A 23,156-nucleotide genomic window follows, 5' to 3' on the forward strand; every position below is an offset into this window, starting at 1 on the left:
TTCAAACTGCCAAGAAAACAGAGGGGATTTCCTAGAAAAATTTCTCTTGCTATGAATGAAGTTGTTAACCCCTCCTCTCTCTCCTGATGATGCTCTCCACTCCTTGTCACCTATGTCGGCCTTAGTAAAAAAAAAAAAGAAAAGAAAGAGAGACAGACAGAAAGGAAAGCAGGAAAGAAGGAAGGCAGGAAGGCAGGAAGGAAGAGAAAGAGAGAAGAAAGCATGCTTTTGAGAGAGCTGAATGTCTGGTTGCTCACCTCCCATGTGGCTCGGCCTCATGAGGTTGACATTGTCTCACAAGTTACTGTAAGATGATTGACTTTTGCCTTCAGTACATGACCCTGCAGACTCTAAGGAGGCAGCCAAGGTGACAATACCCAAGGCCACCAACATCACACAAAGAAGCCACCCACATTCACAAGGATGCTGCTGAATAATCAAAGTAAATTTATTTCTGAATTACTTAAGGATCATGAAAGAGAAAACTCTTATGTTATAGAAACAGTAGTAAAATACAGTACACAGGAATGTCATTTGAATAATAACGAGAAAAAGTACACTAGCAAATGAAAACAGCAAGTTTTAACTTTAAATACAAAGGTGAAGCAATTTAATAAGAAATTTTGTTAATAAGAAAAATATATGTCCCATGTCTTTATTAATACTGTACAAAATAAAATATTGCACCTTTAAGTCATATAATAAATATATACAAAGAGTATTTTACAAATGATCTTTCTTTTAATTTACAAACCTCACCAATCAAGTGTGACTGATGACTCACACCCATGGGCTGGTGTGTGCCCTTCACGTCCCCGCCCGCCCAGACACCAGACCCTCTGCGTACAGTAGTGCTCACCCCAGTGTCAGCGAGGCTGGAGTCAGAACAGGAGACCTGGGGCTCGGAGGGCGGCCGGGACTCGGCACGCTCGTCCGCAGACGCATCCAAAGCCGCACGCGCTGCTCAGTGCTGGTGACCGAGGACGCGGTCCAGCACCATCTCCTTCAGGGAGCTTTGTGGCCAACAGACTGTAGGCAGCGTGCGGCCCAGCGCTGGGACGCGGGAGGAGGACATAGGACCACCTGTTGGGGTCGTGTGCCGTCTGAAGCTGTCACTGGTAGAATGCAAGGGCAAGAGCCCACGACCACGTCAGCCTCAGAGCTTACGATTTAATGCGAGCCCCAGACTGCTTCAGCAGCAACATTCACCCCAGACTTAACCTCTGCCCCAACCGTAACACCAGCGCTGGCCCCAATCTACACCCAGCCCGAATGACCTAACCTGGCCCTGACCCTAACCCTAACCCTAAACCTAACCCTAACCCGATAGCCAACTCTAGCCTCAACCCTAACTGAACTTCCGTTCTCACTAACCGAATCCTAATCCTGAACTTGTCACCCAATCCTAACTCTCACCCCCAGTTCTAACTGCAACTTCCAGCCTGACCCTAATTCACTTCGGATTTACCGAAAAATCAGTTCAAATCAAAACAATTATTTACTATAAACAATTCTTTTTAGCTATCAGGTTTCATATTTAGATTACTTTCTTATAATTTTTCCAAAATAAAAATCCTTAGGAATACTATTTTATGCATAAATTAGGTCTAATAAGGCTTTGATTTTGTGTTTGTGTGCAAGAGAATAGTGCTTAGAAAAAGTTTTCATTCACAGCTCTTAAAAGAAAGCTTTGAATAGACTCCAAAATCAGTAGAAAAGGTTAACTTTCCCTCTCCTGTGGTTTCCAGGGCGCCTCCTTTGGTCACAGATCGATTTCCGTAGTTGTGAAAATGGCAGCAACATCTACTCTGCATTTTCTCCCATGGGTTCCCTCAGAGCAAGGACAGGCGCCACCCGCCACGTCCCTGGACCAGTCAGTGTCACAAGCCTGTCCAGAGTGACTGTCTCTTTCACAGACGGAACTCAAGGATCCAACACCGTCACAACTACTGGCTGGAGCTTCTGAAGCGTAGATGCCTCGTGAGCCTGTCGAAACCCTAAACCTTGAGGGGGGAAGTCAGCTGCTGTGTGTCCCCAGGTCTTCAGGACCCCCTCTCTGTAGGAGGCTACTAAGCACAGGAAGCAGCAGCACTTGACAAGGCACTGGCCCCCTCGTGCTTCCCCATCACAAGGACGTGGTGAGGGCCCACGCGCCGCGGCATTTTTGTTAGTCCTCGAGCACATCATGGAAAGAGTCGGAATTAACAGCCGGCCGCGGGAAAATGACGCTGCAAGAGCTGAACGCTGGTGATGTTGCATCCACCTCCCATCGCAGAATCTAGAGTTTGGAAGAAATGCACGTTTCTGTGCATGGGGAAAAGAGCTTTTACATTTTTCTTTTATCTTCACAGCAGCATCAGGACCCCTCCAAAGGTTTATCCTTCTTGACATGACCGGCAGCACCTCCGTCTGTAGACGCCTAGCGAACACAAATTGAGATGCTTCACAAACATGCAGCGGTGTGTGGCGTCTGTGCAGTCTCCTGCAGAAAATAAAATAACAACATATATCTCCACTCATCACACAGGTCATCAGAGACCTAGCTGAAAGAACCCTGTGACTTCCTGACGAGCGTAACCTGAGGTCACAGGGTGAAGCGAGGAAACCGGGCCCTGAGCAGGGCCACGGCCTTGCGCCCCAGCCAGAGGGCGCCGACTCCCTTCTCGGCTGGCGACGCCTCTGCCTTCCCCGGGACCCCACGGCCTCGGGCCAGGCCGCTCCTGCAGGTGCTGGGGTAGCGGTGTCAGCTTCGGGAGGGTCAGGACCCCTGGAAAGCTTAAGAAAGCTGGGGGCCTGCTCCCTAGAGAAATGCGTTTATGATGAAATCTGACACCCAACTCAGGACCTTCGCCCCTACGCAGTCCCACCCTCGGACCCCCAGGCCCGGCGGAGGAGGCTCCCAGGCAGGTGGGAGGCCGTGCGGAGGCACAACCCGGGGCGCGGACACCCCTCGAATCCACCTGTCTCTCCTCTAAGGAACACTGGGCTGCGCCCGCATCCAGGCGGCTAATCTGGCGGCCCGGCCAGCGCGTCCGTTCCGAACGGCCCTCGGGCGCGCGGGGCTGGCGGGACGGGCTGCGGGCGGCCGTGGTCCCCGCGAGGGGTACGTACTGTCACAGGGGGGCCCGAGGCAGCGCCGCCGGGACGCGGGCTTCTCTCCCTGCACGCAGCGCCTCGCGGCCACCGGGGCGCAGCTCCGCGCGCGGATGCAGTCGACCCTCCGGGACCGGGAGCCGCAGGCCGCGGGGCAGGGCCGCCAGGGGCCCGGGCGCCAGCACGCGTCACAGGCCCCCGCCGAGCAGCCCCTCCCAACGGCGGGCCTGAAAGGAGAAGCACAAAACAGGAAGGCAGCGGTGTCACTTGCTGCTGGGATCCAGCTTCCACACACTAAACGTGTGACAGTTAGGACCCTACTCGTCAGGACGCTGACTGCCCTTGTTCACGGCTGACTAGCAACGTGGTGGGGCAATCGCGGCAGCAACAGAGGCGAGCGAGCCACTAAGTCCATGACTCCCAGGGCCAGGCCCAGGGCCAGGCCCACCCCTCAGAGAATGCGGTGTCCCCATAAGCTGGAGCAGATCAACTCAGCCAAGGAGGAGGACCCACAGTGAATCACTTCACATCTGTGAACAAACTTTAAGTTTCGAATGTAGGAGCACTTGAAACCGGTTCTGGCACAAGCATGAGTTTGTGCACGACCATGAGTTTGTGCACGAGCATGAATTTGTGCACGAGCACTAGTTTGTGCAAGAGCATGAGTGTGTGCATGAGCAGGTCTGTCTGCCAGAGAAGGGCTCCTGCGTCTTCTTTAGGCCACACCGTGGGTCACAGCCAGAGCCTAAAAGTCCCTCTCGAGGCCTGTCTCTGGTTTCCTTCCCCTTTAAAACAGATCAGAAAGTTGATGCCCTCTGATGGTTGAAAACATATGTACCGTGAAGGGTGGAGCCCCTGATGGGACCTGCTTTGGAGCGTCTGCCCTTGTTCCTGGGGCAGGGCTCCTGGAACACACATTTGTACTCCAGGAGAAGGTGTCCCCACCAAGAGGTCACGGGCAGAGGCCCTCACTGAGCTGGTTCAGTAACCCTCTTCCTCCCAGGAATCTGGGGGTTGCTGAACAAGACGCCTAAAGCTGAAGGCTGGAGCAGTGGTGCCCATGTTCTGCTGTTCTGGCCAGAGAAAGAGAAGAATAATATTTAAGAAGAGAGAAGAATGAAGCTGAAACGCACAGAGCTGCAGAGCTGGGAGGAGAGAAGCATCCTGACGCCTTCTGATTTCTTGGTTACAGTCCTTCCTGAGGTCTGACCGCATCCTCCCTCTGGATTCTGGAAACATTTTTGCATTCCTATAAAAGGCTACTCACCAGGCACATAATCTATAAGGAGTGTTGAAACACCGCTGGAAATGTCATAGGATGGAGACTATTGTGACACCTGAAGTGTCTAGAATTACACACAGTTGGAAGCAATACTTTGAGTGGCCAGTAGGGGGAGACTCCATCAAAGGGTTTCCTTAGTACTGTCGCACCAAACGTGTAGAGGATTTATAAGGGGTGGGGAGGGTGTCCTCTTCACTGCAGGGCTTTCGTTTTCCCCACTGGGTGTGAATCTTTGGGGCCAAAAGCTGAGTTGCTCTGGACAACAGGGCAGAGACTGAGCACTCCTCAGCCATCTCCCTATGCACAGATAGATTTTCTACAGAAAAAGTTTGAGGATGCAAAGAAGAAAGAATATATTTAAAAGGATACCAAATTGTTAGGCACCGATGTAGAGTGGTCCTGTCTTATTAATAAATCTCTGGCCCTCTTTGCATAAATCATTCCAAGTTGATTTCTGTCATTTCCTGCCCAAAGGACCTTAACTAATACAGTCCCTTCTTCTGTTTTCTTCTGTTTTGATAGAAGGTGGAGCCCATGGGAGGTCAGAAGGAGCCACTGAGTTTCCTAAATATGAAAGATGAGGAGGCTTAGGGAGCTACAGACCATCATAGAAGCTGAAGCCCAAGACAGCTCAGACTGGTCATTGAGGACCTAGTAAAAGACACAAGGTCAGTCCAGCAGAGGGCATCACTTCCTCCTGGCCAGGGACAGGACTGGGGATGGGGACGCCAGAGCCAGAGGGACACAGTCTGGGCACTGGCACTATGCACACCATGGGGCTCATGTGTTTTCTGCAGGAAAGTCAATTCGGCAGTGGAAATCTTGAAGTAACCCTGTTTCTACTGGTCTTTCTCAGTTTCTGGCTCCAGTCCCACCTCCAACAGGCCCTGTCGCCATCAGCCAGATGGAACCACTGACTCTGTGGGGCCGCAGATTCCAATCCTGGCTGGTTATCAGGAGCAAGCGAGGAGCTCTAAGAAGATGTAGATCGCCAGGCTCCGCTCCCGAAGATTCAGTAAGTCCGAGTAGAGGCCCAAGAATCTTTATTTTTAAGAAACTTCCCAGGTAATCCTGACTCTTAGCTAAGGTCAGGAATCACTGCCTTGGGGAACGGACTCTTTGTGTCCTAAGGCCTTTCCTCAGGTCCTCAGGACGTCTTCTTGCCATAAGTGTGGCCTAGCCCCACCTGGGTAATTCCCACTCCCTCTGTCACCCTGTCCAAGGGAAGTGCCACGCCCACCCTTCCCAGGGCCTGGAGAGAAGGCCAGTGGACAGCCTCTCACCACTGAGCCTCTGCCCATGGCCATCAATGACGCGATTCCCTCTGAAGCACTCCCTGACGTTTATGAGGCCCTACTATGGCAGGGGCTGGGGTGGGGGGTCCTCCAGCCTCTCACCACTGAGCCTCTGCTCATGGCCATCAATGACGCAATTCCCTCTGAGGCGCCCTCTGACATTTATGAGGCCCTACTATGGCAGGGGGTGGGGTCGGGGGGGAGGGGGTCCTCCAGCCTCTCACCACTGAGCCTCTGCCATGGCCGTCAATGATGCGATTCCCTCTGAAGCACCCCATGACATTTATGAGGCCCTACTATGGCAGGGGATGGGGTCGGGGGCGGGTCCTCCAGCCTGTCCGTTGCTCCCTCTCTGCACATTGTGAAGGGACCCCGAGGACCTCACCTACTTCAGCGAGCCCACAGACAGCATGCAAGTCAGCAGAACTGGTCTGTGGGAAAAGTGGACCAAAAAACTGCCCAAGAAACCCACGGTCGCTCTCTAGACAAACTCAGTCCTTCCTCGTAAACCACCAGATATTTGAGGAAAATTGACAGCATGGAAGAAAAGCACCAGGATGTAAAAACAAACAGCCACTCCAGAGGGAACAGAAATGATGGAGAAAATGAAAGGCAGCTAGACTCTTTCCTCTCAGCTCTAGGAACTTTTCTTCTATTATGTCTGAAAACTTTCCGCCCCTTCGTTTCATTTCCGTGTCTCTTTTTCTAAAACTGCTCTTAATCAGACGTTGACCCTCCTGATAGACCCCTCCATGCCTTCTCCCTTCTTCATTATTTCCGTCTCTTGTTTTGCTGCTTTTAGCAGGAACGTGCACGGCACATCCGAGGAACTGAGAGAAGGACAGTGTGGCTGGGACACGAGGCTGAGGGAGAGCGAGGTCTGGGACGAGGCTGTCCAGGGAGGCAGGACTCGACCGTGCGGTGTTCCATGGGGCACGTTAGGGATCGGGGTCAATCTTCTTCCTAAGACCAAGCGAAGCCTCTAAAGTGATACTAACCCAGCAGGGAGACGGGATGTCGGGGTGGGATGATCAGATTTGTGTTCTGGGGAGGTTACTCTGGTTGTGGTGTGGAGACTGGCTTGGAAAGGAGCACAGGTGTTCGGAGACCAGGTGGATGGCCTGGCCAAGGGTAATGGTGGTAGAGACAGAAAAAAGTGGATGGGCTTGAGAAAAATTACACAGAGCCAAAAGGCATATAAAAAGTAATCAGAAAAGTACAAATTACAATAAGATATAATTTTTCATCCATCAGATTGGTAAAATATTTAAGACTGAAAACCTATTAATGTTGCTGAAAAAGAGGGGACTCTCATACGTTGTTGGTTGAGACATTTTGGTGGCAATTTAGTAATATCAAAATGAACATGCCTGTCAATTCAATTCCATATCTAAAATCTGTCCTATAAGAATATTGCCTTTTGAGAATAAAGATACGTCCCAGGATGTTTACTGCAGCATTTGCTGGTAATAGCAAAACATTTGAAACAAGCAAATGACCATCAGCAATGGAATGAGGAATATTAAATACAACAGTTAAAAATAATAAGGTGAAGCTTAGGTACCAAGATAGGAAATGAGCCTATAATGTATTGATAAGTAGGAATAAGTTTCAGAACTATATGTCTGGTATGTTAAAAAGAATACTCAATCCACGTATGTGTTTGTGTTGTAAACACAGCTTTGAGAATGCAAAGTAAAACATCTGGGCTGATGCATGTCCATCTGTGTGTGGTCTCCATCTTCTCAGTGAAGGAACCCCGGTTGCCTGTCGAGGATGAGGGCAGCTGTTCCAAACATTCTCCCTTTGAGGAGAAGTATTCTGGCTGGAATTGTCTTGTGGGGAATAGGAAATGCCATTGCCAAACCTTACTGAAGGCTCAAAATGGCAAATGAGCCAATGCCAAGGTCATCTCATTTTCTCCAGCAAGACTCAGATGTGGAGGAGGAAGAAAGAGCCATGTATTGAGCATCTAAGACCCACGTTAGCCTCACACGGAGCTAACTATCAAAACTCCCCGCCTATAATTTCCCATGGACGATCATACCCCATTTTGCAGATTAGGAGGTTAGAGGCTCCACGGTCATGCAATCAGAGAGCGGGAGACCTGCAAAGCCCCTCACGGCGTGCCCTCTGGGCTCGCTCCTCACTTTGTGGGCTGGGGCACACTCCTCTGGGAAGGTGGAGTCACCAGGTGGAAGGAGTCTGGGTCCCTGGGAGCTTACGGAACAAAGCTCTTTACCCCTGAGCCGTCAACAAGCTCCGACTTTTATACAAGAGCAAAGGAAAGCCCCTCCTTGCTGGAGCCCCTCACCAGGATAAAGGTTTACTTTATTCTCTGCTGGACCACTCTGCCAGCATCCTCAGCCTAAGCTTCTAAAGAGGAATAAAGTAGCTCATTGAAAACATCAGGGAGATATAATCTGAACCTAAACCAAATACTGTTAGGCTTGACCAACTTTGTATATACAGGAAAACATCTGTCTATTCTCAATGCGCCCCTTTTTTCTCTTTGGGGTGCCTCTCTCTATATGCATAACATCCAAATAATTTGTAATCATAAGTAGTACATATTAATTAATATTTCAGTATAATGTATACTATTGAGGACGGCGCTATAAGAAACCATAATTTCCTAGGAATTGTCAATTACGCGAGGTGGTGGACAGATAGAGTAATTCTACTTCCGCGCAGTCCTGGGCGGGGACCGAGGTAGGAGAGCTGTGTGCTGCCCTAGGGCGGAGCCAGTACCTCCTGTCCTCACAGCCGGAGTCAGAGCCGTTGTGGTGCTGACAGACGACGAGATGGCGCTGCGTCCTCCCAGCACGGCCCAGGCAGCGTCCGGGACACTGGAACCAGAGCACAACAGTGTGAACAGCCCTGCGAGCCCAGCCTGCTGTGCTGCCAAGACCACGCACTGAGGTGGGGTTGTCACAGACCAGCCCCGGGGGCCAGCTGTCCCCAGGGGGCGTCAGGGAGGATGGGAGCACAGCGCTGAGGACCAGACTGCCCTGCCTCAGAGCCGGGAAGATTCCTAAGTTCCTCTTCCCCCCTTTCCCCCCAGAAACTCAGAACACCTTCGGGGAGAAGGGAGAAGGACAGCGGCAATCTGTCACCGGTTGGGCTTAGGTCCAGAAATCACCACGCTTGAAACCATGAGCCATGTTTGGGTTTTCCCACTCTGAGCAAAAACGGAGGCTTGTGTGTGATGGTGAGTTCAGTTATAGGAAAATGTGTTTTGAACTGCAATTCTTAAACTTTTATGTGGTCATTATACCCATTAATTCTTCCTTATAATTTGTTTTATGCTTGAAAAGGTCTTCCCGTCATGATAGTTCGACTTCAGTTTAATTACTTTTACATCGAGTGCTTTAATCAAGTCAGAATTCCATTTGGTGTCTGCTTTGAGTCAGGGCTCTGATTTAGGCATTCTTCTTACATTAGTTAACCAATTTCCCTCAGACTATTGTTTTTTTGCTAAGGACTTTATTGAGATATAATTCTCATGCTATACAACTCACCGTTTAATGTGTGCAATTCAGTGGTCTTCAGAGTTGTGCCACCATCACCACGATCAATTTTAGAACATGGTCATCACCCCATGAAGGAACCCCACCCCTTGAGCAGTGACTCCCATTCCCCCATGGCCTCTCCCCCACGGCCTCGACGACCACTCATCTGCTTTTCGTCTCTACAGAGTCATCTACTCCAGACTTCACACACGCGGCCTCCTACAGTCTGTGGTCCTTTGCGTCTGTCTTTCCTCCCTCACCAGAATGTCTGCAAGGTCCATCCACAGTGTAATACACATCAGCACTTCATTCCTTTGAATGGCCAGATAATATTCCATTGTACAAACAATTTGTTTATTCACCAGTTGTTTCCACTTTTTGGTTATTAGGAATAACGCTGCTATGGAAACTCATGCGCAAGTTTTTGCGTGGATGGATGTTCTCGTTTCTCTTGGGTATACACCTAGGAGTGGAATTGTCGGGTCACATGGTAACTGTCTGTTTAACCTTTTGAGGAACTGCCAGACTGTTTTCCAACATGGCTAAACCATTCTACATCCCCCCTAGCGGTGTGTGAAGGTTCCCGTTTCTCCATATCCTCACCAGCACTGGTTACTCCCTCTCTTTTTGATGAATGGCACGCTACTGGGTGTGAAGTGGTGTCCCACTTGGTTTGGATTTGCATTTCCCTAATAACTAAGGATGTTGAGCATCTTTTCATGTGCCTGTTGGCTATTTGTACCTCTTTATTGGACAAATGTCTACTCAGATGCCTTGGCAACATTTTAATTGGGTTATTTGTGTTTTTATTATTGAGCTGTGTTGTTTACATATTATAGATACGAGTTCTTTTTCATATATGATTTTTAATTATTTTCTACCATTCTCTAGGTTGTCTCTTCACTTTCCTGATCATGTCCATTGTAGCACAAAAGGTTTTAATTTTGGTGTCATTTATTTTTTGGTGTCATTTACTTTTGTTGTTGTTGTAGGTTATGTTTTTGGTGTCATATCTAAGAAACCATTTTCTAATCCAAGACATGAAGATTTATGTCTACGTTTTCTTCTAAGAGTTTTATAGTTTTAGTTCTTCAATTTAGGTCTTTGATCCATTTTGAGTTAAATTTTTGCCTATGGTGTAAGCTAGGAGACCATCTTTGTCCTTTTGTATGTGGACGTCCAGTCGTCCTGCACTGTTTGTCGAGGAGATTACTGGTTCCCCATTGAATGGTCTTGTCACCCTTGTAGAAAGTCAGCTGACATAGACGTATGGATTCATCTCTGGACTTTCAGTTCTAGCTCATCAATCCTTATGTCTATCCTATGCCGGTACCACACTGTCTTGATTACTATAGCTTTGCAGTTAGTTTTGAAATCAGGAAGTCTGAGCCGTCCAACTGTGTTCTTTCTCAGGATTGTTTTGGCTATTCTGGGTCCTTTATATTTCCATACGAATTTTAGGATCAGTTTGTCAATTTCAGCAAAGAAGCCAGCTTGGCTTTTGATAGGGATTTTGTGTTGAATTTGTAAATCAGTTTGGGGAGTGTTGTCACCTTAACAATATTAAGTCTTCTGATTCCTACACCGGGGCGGGGGGGGGGGGGTCTGTCCATTGATTTAGATCTTCTTTCACTTCTTTAAAAAACCTTCTGTAGTTTTATACGGTCTATTCTTAAACCATTCTTCCCCCTATGATTTACCGCCTTTGAACTTTAACCCCATTTACCATGGAGCTGTTTCTGTGCTCTAATTATACTCCATGACTCATGTCCATTCCTGCAGTAAAGCTGCACTTTCCCTACAGCAGCTCTGCAGCGTGCTTTGATGTCCAAGTGGATGGGAGGTCCCTCCACACCTCTCATAATTTGTTTTTCTAAAAATTTTCTGTCCTCATTTATTCTCTCATGTGAATGTCAGAACTACCCTAAGTTTCAAAAAGAATTCTACTGTAATCTTAATTGGAATTATATTACATGTTTCAGTTCATTTACGGGAATGGACATCTTTACATTACTGAAAGTACCTTTCTTTGTTCAACTTTTCCTTATGTGTTTCAATAATGTGTTATATTTTTCTGTATGGGTTCTGAGATGGTTAATTCTACATGTCCGCTTGACTGGGCCATGACATTCCCAGATATTTTGTCAGACATTATTCTGGATGTTTCTGTGAGGATGTTTTTGGATGAGATTAACATTTAAGTCAGTAGTTTGGAGAAAGCAGATTACTCTCCCTAATGTGGGTGGGCCTCATCTGATTAGTAGGCTGACCCTTCCCCAAGTAAGAGAGGATTCCTTCTGCCTGACTGGATTAGGATGTTGGTTTTTTTCTGCTTTTGGACTTGAACTGAAACACTGGCTTTTCTTGGGTCTGGAGCCTGCTGGCCTCTGGGCTGGAACTATCCCATCAGCTCTCCTAGATTTCCAGCTTACTCACTCATCCTGTAGCTCCTGGACTTGTCAACCTCCCTAACTGCATGAGCTAATGCCTTCTAATAAATCTACATATGTGTAAAGAGATTCATTACACACACACACACACACTATATTGGTTCTGTTTCTCTGGAGGACCCTGACTAACACAGATACACAGATTTGGGTATTGAGAAGTGGGTTGCTGCTGTGACAAACACCTGAAACATGGATGTGGCTTTGGACCTGGGCGATGGGTAGGGCTGGAAGAGTTTGGAGGTGCATGCCAGAAAAAGCCTAGACTGCCTTGAAGGAAATGTTGGTGGAAACAGGTTTCAGTGGAAACAAGGAACACGCTACAGGAAACTGGAGGAAAGGCAGCCCTCATCGTGAAGTGGCAGAAAGCTCGGCTGAACCGTGTTGTAGAGTTTTGTGGATGGTGGAGCTTGCAAGGGATGAAACTGGAAATTTCAGCGAGGAGGTTTCTCAGCAAAGACTTCAAGGTGCACCCTGGCTTTTCTCGACAATAAAACACAAGGAGAGAAAGTGAAGGGATTGTTAAGAAGAAGGAACCGGAACTTGAAGGTTTGGAAAGTTCTCAGTCCATCCGTATTCTGAAAAACGAGAAGGTGTTTCTGGAGAGAGCAGGAAGGGTGGGCTGGGCAATCTGTCCACGAGGAGATCACCGTGGGGTGGATCAGCATCAGCAGAAGCCGAGAGTAGAGACAGGGTTATACCAGCAAGGAGACGGCTGGTTTGGACCAAAGGGAACAGAGACGGACACAGGGAGGGAAGGCTTGGGGGCTTCTGGGATTCTATAGGACGGGATGACAAAGCTATTCAGCTGCAAACATGCTCTGTCCTTTAAGAACAGCAAGCCAAGACGACTCAGTGATCATCAGGGCTGCCCCTCCCACTCCAGGCCCAGGGGGCAGGGCCGTGTCCTCCGCAATCTCAGAGCGTGGCCCTCCTCATTTTCAGAGGCCAAGCTGCCCACACCCACTGCTTCAGGAGCAGGGCCACTCCAAAGAGACGCGTGGGTGAGGCCGGTGCCCAGGGCGGGGGCAATGCCGGCACCCCAATGGGTCTGGAGGGCAGAGCATCAAGCCAAAGAGGATTATTCTTGAGCCTTAAGATCTAGTGGAATCAGCCTTGCTCTGTCTGGGACTTGATTGAGACCCATCGCCCCTGTCTTCTTCCTGAGTTCTCTCTTTTGGAATGGGAATGTCCAGCCTGTGCTTCTCCCACCATCGGATTTTGGAAGGACACAATTTGTCTGGTTTCACAGGTTCACAGCGGGAAAGGAATTCAGCCTCAGGATGACTCATTTCCCACCCAAACCTGATTCAGGTGACACTCAGTGAGACTGGACGTGGAACTGATGCGAGAGGGGGATAGACTCCTGGCGGTACAGGGATGGGGTGAATGTATTTTGCATGTGGGGAGGACATGAATTTTGGGGGGCCAGAGGGTGAAATGCTATGGACCAGATCATGTCCCCTCAAAATTTATACATTGAAGCCCTAAACCATCCATGTGACCGTATCTGGAGACAGGGTCTATTAGGGGGCATTCAAGGTTAAATGAGGCCCTAAGGACAGGGCCTCAATCCGACAGGGACAGTGTCCTCATAAGAGGAGGAAGAGACACAGAAATCTCTCCCCTTCTGTGTTCACAGAGAGGAGGCCAGGTGATGACCTGGTGAGAAGGCAGCCGTCTACGAGCCAGAGAGAGAGAAGTCTCACCAAACCAACACCGCCAGCACCTGACCTGGGACTTCTAGCCTCAGAACTGTGAGAAATAAATTTCTGCTGTTTCAGGCTCCCAGTCTGTGGTCTTTTGTTATGGCAGCCCAGCAGACTGATATGGGTTCCTATGAATTTCTTCCTCAATATTTTTTATTATAATATCACTGACGGTGGCATTAGGGTTGTGGGTTCTGAGACTTTGTGCACATGTTACTAACGTTCCTTTGCTCCTTCTCTCGAACCTTCTCTTGGTCCTCCTGCCCCAAACCAGTCTATCTTGGAGCTTCTGTTACTCAGCTGCTGCAGGAGGAGGACCCACCCTTGATTTAGCTTTGTGCTGGAGGAAGAGACACTGTGACTTCCCAGTGTCATCCTTGAGGTCAGGCACACACATTCATTTTAGAGGCCAATCAGATGTTTCCCCACAATTGAAAAAAATATATGAGAAGCAAGGTGATGATTATAGTACCGTCAAAACGTCAGATCTGTCGGCTTTACCTGGTCCCCTGGTCCAGCGGGCGACTGAACGCACGGCGGACTGGTGCACGCTCTCCTCCCCCGAGGCCTGTCCCTGGGGGCACATGCTCGTGGAGACACCACCTGCACAGTCCCGTTGGCTCTTGTGCGCTTGCAGGTCACTTGCCGACTGCGGGATCCTTCACCGCAAGACACAGAGCACTCGGACCACGCGCTCGTGGACCACCTAGGAGCAAAGCCACAGGAGCTCCGTGAGGATGGGCACCTCAGACCCTGCAGGGCGGGGCCTCCAGAGAAAAAGCTGATCCCGACATCGTGACTGTTTTGGGGCCGTCACGGGTCTCTATGGGAAGCGGCGGCAGCACAGATAACTCCCAGCCTTGTTCTCGGGTTTTGTTTTACTCAGGGGAGCAGCAGAACCGCCATGCAGAGACACCAGTATAGCAGGTGTGCAAAGCCGTCATCAAGGATGTAAGAGCTGCCACTCATGTGGCCCCCGAGAGTGGAGCTAGGGTAAACTTAGGGGGAAATTTTAAAAAGGTGGATTTCAACTCATTGAAACCAAAGGGAAGAAAATATTTTTAAAGCACCTGTGTGCTGTTGGTGAGATATTTACATGTTATCTTAACGGAGTTCTCATGTTATCCCCATTCTCGTGGGGAAGAAACCATTGTCCAAGGGGTGAAACAACTTGTCTGTGGTCACATGACTAACATGTCAACTGCGCTGGAACTGGATTCTAGATTTATCTGACCCGAAGGTCACACTTTAATGATCACAGGAGACTGAGCTCGGGACTGGGCTCCTCTGAGACGCTGAGTGTCTGTCACTGAAAGTGTTCGAGCTGCCGCTGGGACACAGCAAAGCGGGGCCCCTGCCTGAGGTCTGCGGTTCTCCAAGGGGATCACAGACTCGGATGGGAAAAGAACTACCTCTCATTGTCACTAGGCTCTAATTTAGTATTCGGTTAGAATTAGGAAATACTATTAGTATTTCCTTCGATTATAAAAATGTCGGCCACAAAACACAGGCAGTAGTATTAGCGTTACCTGTGGTTTCCTTACCAATAGAAATCACAGATATTTTCACAGGACATTACAATTGTGGCAGGAATCTCAAAGTATTATTTATATTCATCACCACTTCAAAATTAACATACTACCAGATCTTATTACTTAGTGTTAATAAAGAAGCAAATCTATTATACCACACATTTTTTGATATTCAGTAGTGGTATTTCAGTATAATTGGCTCCCTTTCTAATCAAATATATTTTATTTTACAGATTTAAAACCCTTGTTCTGCAAAGGGATCCACAGGCTTTGCCCAACCAGAAGTGAGGTCCACGGCACAGAAGCGTGCAGGACCCTGACGCAGAGGGATCCAGGTTGGACGACCTCCATTGTCTCCTCCAGGTATGAAAGTGTGACTCCGTTTATCCTAGGGATCTGCAAAGGCTTGAGAATATTTGGTAAACAAGGCTGCTGATAGATCTCCCAACGTGGGTTCTCTCCACTTTGTGAGAATCAAGAGTCGACACAGAGCAGTTTTCTTGGACCGAGTTCCCTGGTCATTGTCGTGTCGGTCTGCTGCCTCCAGAGGGACGGTGACCGCACAGATCTTCCTCTGAAGAACACAGTGGGTACAGCAGACATGGGGTCAGGCACCTGCAGCGTCCACGCCCTTCTAAGAACACGCTCCAAAGCATCTCTTTTGTTTCCCAGTGTGACTTGCCTGCCGCCCTCTTCCAGGACGCAGGTAATGGACCGAGCGTGGACACCGCACAGAGGCCGAGCCGTGCAGTGAGAAGTGTGCCTCCATCTTCTCCTCAGTGAAAAGGGGTGATAACAGTGTCTGCCTCACACGTCTGTGCTCAATAAACGCTACTATTATTTGTTAGACTTGTTCACTGTGGATTTTGGTGCCATCTGGTCAGCCGTCTGCTAGGGTCTATGCTATTCAATCATTCGTTCATTCATTTCACAAACATTTTCAGAGTGTGCATAAGGGGACAGACGTCGCGTTAAATGCTGGGGATAAAATATTGAGCAAAACGGCCATGGATTGACTCTCATAGAACTGACAGTCCAGTGGGAGAGCAAGACACATGGGCTGTGGGAAGAGCTATTAAAAAGAATGATAAGGAAATATAAACAAACATAGAGTGCAGGGGCCCGATTTGGTTTGGAGGACTAAGGCCAGGGAAGGCTTCCCTGAAAATAAATAGGTAAGAATAACTGAGTGAAGGGAGAGGGAACAGTGTTCTAGGTGGAGGGAGCAGCATGTGCGAAGGCTCTGAGTCAGAAGAGAGAAGGGCACATCTAAGGGACAAAAAAGACCAGTGTGGATGGAGACCAGACAGCCAGGGTGGGAGAGACCAGCAACGAGACAGGACACAGGCTGAGGCCCCGCACAGAGGGACGGCTACTCCTTCACACACGGACTCGGGCAGGCAGCAAATGTCTATGAGCACCCATCATGTGCTAGGCACTATTTGAGACACGGGGGTAAAAAAATGAACAAGAGAGACACCCTGACACCAGGGATTTCAGCCTTCGTCCTAAGAACAAGGAGAAGTCACTGAAGGGTTTTAAACAGAGGAGCACCGTGATGAATTTGTGTTCGAAAAGATGGCTCTGTTTACAGAGTGGAAAAAGCACTCTCGGAGGGAGACAAGGACCAGGAGGGCTGGAGTGGGCCATGCGAGAAACGACGAGGGCTCGGACTCTGGTGGTGACACGGAAACTGACAAGAACGGATGGAGGCGAGAGAAGAGGGGAGTCCAGGATGCAGTCACTGAGACCTGGGACACAGGGGACGGTCGGGCTTGGTGGAGACCGCAAATCCAATTTTCGACTTTTTAAATATTGATTTGCATCATCTGCTACATAGAAAGGTTATCGATGGCTTTACCTCCAGGAGTGGAGTCTAGGGAACTGTGTGTGTAACTAGTACCTCTTGTGATTCTGGCCCACTGCACCATCTCCTGGGTAAACCCATGAAATCGGCTTCACCACGCTCGTGAGGAAAAGAAAGCGCCGTGAATGCAGGAGGCAGACCTGGGAGCGACTGACAGCAGGGGCCCTGAAGACAGACAATCTCAACTTGAATCCCGGCCCCTGTAAGCATGTGGCTTAGGGGAGCTTTTCCATCTGTAAAATAGGAAACTAACAACATCCCGCTCACGGTGACTGTGAAATGATCCACGTAAAGCGCTTTGCAGAACGCCTGGCTCAAAGTACATGCTAAATAAATCTCAACGATAGAGTGACTACGTCCACATTTCTGGCCTTAAGGCAAGCAGAGACATGGTGCTGATGTGGTCAGAAGAGTGGCTGCACCTACCTCGAGGGGCAGTCCCGGACGTTACAGGGTTGAAACCCGGCCAGCGGCTTCTGGAGGGGATCACAAAGGGCCTCGCTCACTGCCTGCCCATCGGCCATCACACACCGGGGTCTCTGGATGCGGGCTCCCAGGTGGCCACAGGTGGCAGAACACCGTGTCCAGTTACCGAGCTCCCAGACAGGCTCTGAAGAAAGGAAATGAAAGGTCATGACAGCCCTGAATGAGAAACGGTGATGGGCTGGAGAGGACAGGGCCGAAGACCACCGAGAGCAGTTTTCTGGTGAGCTGCCTGCCTGGTTCTCTAAGTAGCACACTGAGAGAAAGCCATCACGTAGCACGAGGGCGCACTTTAAATCTCATTTTCCTTCAACTAACTTGTTGTAATAACTGGTGGGAACGGCGGCCAGAACTGGGCCCTTGGACCACAGCCTGGGAGAGGGGCTATTGTAGGTGAGCTGGATCTGCCAGAGAAATCCCAGAGCAAGGGAGGAGGCACTCCAAGCAGTGGGCTGCCTCCTCAGCATCCCCCAAGCAGAGCCAAGAGCCCGGGAGAGGAGGGCTGTCCAGGGGATGCTCCGAAGGGTTCTATTTCTCCAATGTGGATCAGGCAGAGGAACGAGAGATGATTTAGCAGAGCCCAGGGATTAAGCAGTAAGGGTAAAGATGCATTTCAGTTCCATTCTTACTTTTCCATTAATTCTTAATCTAAACTTCAGATTAGTCTTGAAACTGCATATATAATTTGTCATGGACACATCTGGAAAGGTAAAAACAGGGGTTCCTTTACAAACGTTGAAGCTGACCACCTCCAGTAATCATAGCTTTTTCATTTTCGTCCCTGTTCCAAACAGCCTTGCCCTTCCCTTTTGACACTTGGTAAAAAGATGAGGTAGGGCCTGATGATGACAGATTTGTGTATGATCACAGAAGGTGCCAGATTTTCCTGTAATAATCGCAAGTAATTGATAGCTACCAGCTGTGTCCACAGGCTCCTGCACATAGCAGAGCGATTTAACTTATTGTTTTCCAGTTTTTCCTTCTGAGTTTTGAATTTTTGTCTGAAGTTGCATATGGCATCATTTGCAAAGCAGAACAATATGTATTTTTAGTGTGGGCCCCTTACAGTTTATTTTAAACAATTTTTAAAAACAGCTAATTTTATTGAGAACCTGGAGGTGACAGGTACCGAGTCGGACACTTTGACATAAATTTTTCATTTAATCCTTATGGTCATCTTGTGAATGAGATTATTTTTATTTGCAGAGGTGGGAACTGAAAAAAACTTAAGGACTTGCCCAGGGTCCTTCATCAGTCAGCTGGATTGGACCCAGGTGTGTCTGACTCCAGATCTGACCCTCTCTACTCTGCCACAAAGACACCTTGACAGTTCAAGGCAGGACACACACACATTTCTTAAAAAACATGCATTTTTTTATTGAGGTATAATTCCTATGCAATAAAGTGCTCAGATATCAGGCGTGCAGTGTTATGAGTTTTCACAATTGTATGTACTTAGGGAACCACGGGATCCAAAGCAAAGCGTGAAACATTTCATCTCCCCAAAATGTTTCCTGCTAACTCTTTTTAATCAGCTCTTTCGATTCATTCCATCGTATGAATACACCACAGTCTGTTTATCCATTCTCCTGGCGACAGCCATTACGAGCTGAAGGCTGCTGTGAACACTCTTGTACAATATTTTTTGTGAACACGTTTTCATTTTTCTCAGGTAAATACCTGTGAGTGGAACTGTTGGGACGAGGGTGGGCGTAGGCTTAACTTTATTGGACAATGCCACCGTTTCCCAAAGTGGCTGGACCGTTTTACACACTTATCAGCTGTGCATGAGAGTTCCAGTCGCCTCCCATCCCTGCCCACACTTGGCACTGTCAGTCCTTTTGTTTTCAGTATTCTGGTAGGTGGTTTTAACTTCCATTCTCCCGTGCCGTCTGTGGATCTTCTTCTGTGAACCATCTGTTCAAGTCTTTTGCCTGTTGTCTCTTTTGGAGAGGGCAGAGTTCACTGGTAACTTGTAGGAGTTCTTCATATATTCTTCATATATTCAAATTCTTAATCAGACATATGTTCTGCCAATCTTTTCCGCAGTCTATGGCTTAGCTATTCACATTCTTAATGGTGTCTTTGATGAGCAGATTTTTACTTTTTTGATGAGGTTCAATTTGATAATTTTTTGTTTATGGTTAGTGATTTTTGACACAAACGCATTTGAAAAGCAGAGCATATTTACTCCCATATAAGAGTCCTCAGTGGCCTCCCATGTTTTAGGAATAAGCTCTAGCCTTTACCTTGACCCTAAAAGCCCTGAAGAACTTGGTCCTCTCAACGCTGCAGCGCCCTCTCACGCCCTCGCCGTCTCCCTCACTGTGCCCCAGCGTGTGGATCGTCTCTCTGCTCCTCGACCGCATCAAGCTCATTCTCACTTTCCGGTCCTCGCCCTCACTATCCCCTCTGCCAAAACGCCCTTCCTCATCTCTGCGTGGATGGCTCTGCCCCATCCCTTACGTCTGGGCTCAGAGATCACCCCCTCAGGAGTCTGGTCCTGACTATTCTCTAAAGTGGCTACGGCCAATCCCTACACATCTCATTACCTGATTTGTTTTCTTCCTAGCACTTACCACAGAGAAATACCTTATACATTTGTTTACTTGTTTACTGTCCATCTCTCCTATTGGAATGCCAAGTCCGTGAGGGTGGCGATCTCTTCTGTCCTGTTCACCACTAGGGCGGCATGTTATACATTAGGTACTCAACTGTATTGGTTAAATTAATGAACGAGTCTCTTTGAAACACTACAGTAAGGACCCCTTGAAGGGTTGGCATATTCCATAGTGTGTGCGTGTGTGTGCACGTGCATGGGTGTGCATGTGTGTGTGCGTGTGAGGTGGCAAAACAATGTAGCTGGTTCCGATAAACCAAATTTTCAAATATTCCAAAGGCTTCACCTTCACCAGCAGTTTCCACCTCATGAATATCCATTTCTAACTGACTTGAGGGAGTCCTTCGTGTCCTCATGCTGCGTGCTGCCGGGGCATCTCCCTGCCTTCGCACATCTTGGTTTCTCTGCCTGGAGTATTCTCCTTCCTCTTCCCAGACAAGCATCACGACCCATATGAAACCTCAGTGGGCTTCTCCAGAGAGAGTTGGCCCTTCCTCAGCGCCACCATCGCACTTCGGTTGTCCTTCCATCACAGCACTCGTCACACTGCTTCAAGATGTCTGTTTACAGGACTGTCTCCCTCTTTACTCTCTGAGCTTCTCAGGGGCTAGGTCATCTCTGTATCTCCAACTCTGGCAAGAGTAAGCACCACTGGGCAAGTGTTCATTGACTGTTGCTATAGGCTGAACGTTTATGTCTCCCCCAAATCCATAGCCAAATCCTAACATCCAATGTGATGGTCTTAGGAGGTGGGGCCTCTGGGAGGTGACCAGGTCATGAGGGTGGAGCCCTTATCAATGGGATCAGTGCCCTTGTAACAGAGGCCCCGGAGCTCCGTCACTCCTTCCACCATGTGAGAGCATGGCGATGAGACAGCTGTCTACAAAACGGGAAGCGAGCTCTCACCAGACTCTGGATCTGCTGGTGCCTTGATGGTGGGCTTCCAGCCTCCAGAACTGTGAGAAATAGACGTCTGTTGTTTATAAGCCGCCCAGACTGTGGTATTTTGTTACAGCAGCCCAAACAGACTAAGATAAATACTGACTGAATGGATAATAGCGCATGTAGTAATGGTAGCATTATGCCTGAAAGAGAAGAAGAAACGCATCATAGAAATACCCTAGATAATGATGTTGGAAATAATATGAGTTAGATTATTGACTGGCAGCTTGACTCTATTGTCCTTTTCTATGCTTTCCCTGCATCTCTGGAGGTGGAAGCCTAGGAACCACATTTCTAGAATCCTTATCTGCAGAGTTATAGCCTATAGGATATTTTCTGCAAAGGAGGGGCTCTTACTCAAGATTGGAAAGGTTGAAATGATGTAGTCGTTATCGCCCCTGTATAGCAGATATAACGAAGCATGAGGTCTAACAGTAGCTTCTCCATGTCTTCCTGTGATTTAGCCATTTTTGAGCTGCAAGATGCTGAGATCATCAGTTCCAGTGTCTGAGATTCTAGCATTTCTGATTTTCTTAACTCTACCTCTCTCCCTTGGCCTCCTGAAGAGTTTTGCAAGCTTCAAATACTTAGATTAGGTTTTCCTGACCAAGCCCTGATACATAACAAAGTTAGTATGTGTGGGAAAAAAAAATTGTGGAAGAAAAAAATGAAAGAATTGATTCCAGAATTCAGCAACTCTTCCCTCTATTAATATTTGCCAAGTTGGCAATAGTTTTGAAACTGGAAAACCAATATCTGTATTATCACAAATAACGATGTATATCGTGATATGAGCTCTGCGGGCTTTTCTCAGGAGTGAGGTTTTTTTCCCCAAAATGTTTCAATATGGAAGGAACAAGTTGAACCACAGAAGGCTGAAGGTCAAGGGAGAAGCTGGCCAAATGCCTAGGAATAATTTTACTCATTGCAAAGTGCAAAACATGGAGGGCCTTTTAGCTAAATCCTTTTCCTTGCACATGCTTCACAAATGGCAAATTCCAAAACAGTCAAAATCCCAGACCTGGAAGTAGGGGTCCTCCTGTTGGGTCATTGCTTTTGGTTCCAGTGTTGGATGCCCAGAGAACATGCTTTTTATGGTCCTTGGGAAATACATTTTTATTGTCTGACCATCTTTGTTCTGAGAAAGAAAAAAAAAGAAACACTTGTTTACCAATGACGAATTATCTAATTTTTGCTCCAGCTTAGGTGTTCTTAAAGAAGACAAGTACTAGGAAGTAAGCCTTTTCCAGTAGAATGCTATGCTCCTGGATGCTCAGGCTCACCCAGGTCTGGGAGCCGTGGACGGGTTTGGGTGTAGGGGGTGCGATAGGTGTTTAGTTAGAGTTATTAACTGTGCTAATACATGGCATGTCTGCATGTTTTCAGGGTTTATAGCCTAACTAACAAGATGGAAGAAATGTATTCACCAGAATTCCCAAAGGGACTGGAGGAAGCAGCTGGGTCCAGTGGGGCCCCTCCTCTTGAGAGGAGCCTTGGGGGCAGGAGAATGGGCGATGGTTTATAGGGAACCTCACGTGGTGAGGGGCTCTTTGGGGAGGGCCACATGGAGGTATACCAGTACCTTACTGACCAGCACTGAGAGTCCACGAGGGGTAGTATGAAGAACACTGGAAGCCAAGACTATCTATTTAGGCTCTAGTACAAACTTACTGTGAGTCTAAGGTTTCCTCATTTACACAACTGGATTAAACATCACTCCCCACCACACTGTGCTATTGTAAATATGAAAAGAGTTAATGAACATCAAGGTGCTTTGTGCACAGCTATTCCAGCTCCCTGCGTTGGCGCCTCCCACCTTTTTACGTCTCTGGACTCCTCTAAGTGCCTACAAGAAAAGCCATGGAGAAAGCTCTTCCCATCATCTTCTTGCTTCAGCAATGGATTCTATGATCTAACACAGGTTCTGCCCATGAATCAATTTCATGCATTTATGAAACACTTGTTTAACACCCACATCTGTGTTAGGAGCTGGAGATACAAAAGGGAATAATAAATAATCTCTAATGTCCATCTGACTGACTTCTGTGATTAACTCTCAATTGGTTCCAAACTCTGGTGGGAAAGAGGAGTATTATTTATTGACTCCTAAAACCCCAGCAACATACAGCCAATTTTGGTGATAAGAGTTTGGTGAACTCCAGACATTATCCCTAGCTGGTAGCACAAGAAGAAGCCAGCTTATCATCCTGTGCCAGGGGCCACGTTGTAAGGACCTTCTCCAAATTACAACACTGACCCGACTGTAAGGTGTCTTAAGACTCAATTTATTAGTATTTACTGAGCACCCACTGTGTGCCTCATACTGTATTATATCCTCAGGACTGCAAAAGAAACAGCAGACGTGGTCTCTACC

General features: G+C 48.0%; 1 protein-coding gene and 1 long non-coding RNA gene across 5 annotated transcripts in view; one reads left to right on the forward strand and one right to left on the reverse strand.

Moving 5' to 3' along the window:
* Positions 1 to 425: 425 nt before the first annotated feature.
* The window catches only part of ADAMTSL3 (ADAMTS like 3), a 319,874-nt gene continuing 297,143 nt past the window's right edge, over positions 426 to 23,156 (reverse strand). The window contains exons 25-30 of one of the 3 annotated variants that reach the window (XM_014842654.3): positions 21,804 to 21,920; positions 17,164 to 17,347; positions 13,840 to 14,044; positions 8,422 to 8,519; positions 3,112 to 3,320; positions 426 to 2,482 (exon numbers count right to left, since the gene is read on the reverse strand). In XM_014842654.3, coding sequence (XP_014698140.1) covers positions 2,376 to 2,482; positions 3,112 to 3,320; positions 8,422 to 8,519; positions 13,840 to 14,044; positions 17,164 to 17,347; positions 21,804 to 21,920 — 920 coding nt within the window. In that variant the 3' untranslated portion in view covers positions 426 to 2,375. Of the gene's footprint in view, positions 2,483 to 3,111; positions 3,321 to 8,421; positions 8,520 to 9,443; positions 9,646 to 13,839; positions 14,045 to 17,163; positions 17,348 to 21,803; positions 21,921 to 23,156 lie in introns of those variants that run through there. The other 2 variants (XM_070494283.1, XM_070494290.1) reach the window with 2 other exon arrangements.
* LOC123281396 (uncharacterized) lies at positions 5,259 to 15,716 on the forward strand. 2 transcript variants are annotated; one of them, XR_006520847.2, is made up of 4 exons: positions 8,430 to 8,592; positions 8,735 to 8,881; positions 13,272 to 13,386; positions 15,104 to 15,716. It is a non-coding gene; the product is annotated as an uncharacterized lncRNA (long non-coding RNA). The 2 variants fall into 2 exon arrangements; XR_011496938.1 differs by lacking the exons at positions 8,430 to 8,592; positions 8,735 to 8,881 and adding an exon at positions 5,259 to 5,390.

Source organism: Equus asinus, chromosome 2 (assembly GCF_041296235.1).
Source record: "Equus asinus isolate D_3611 breed Donkey chromosome 2, EquAss-T2T_v2, whole genome shotgun sequence".
Taxonomy (NCBI): domain Eukaryota; kingdom Metazoa; phylum Chordata; class Mammalia; order Perissodactyla; family Equidae; genus Equus; species Equus asinus.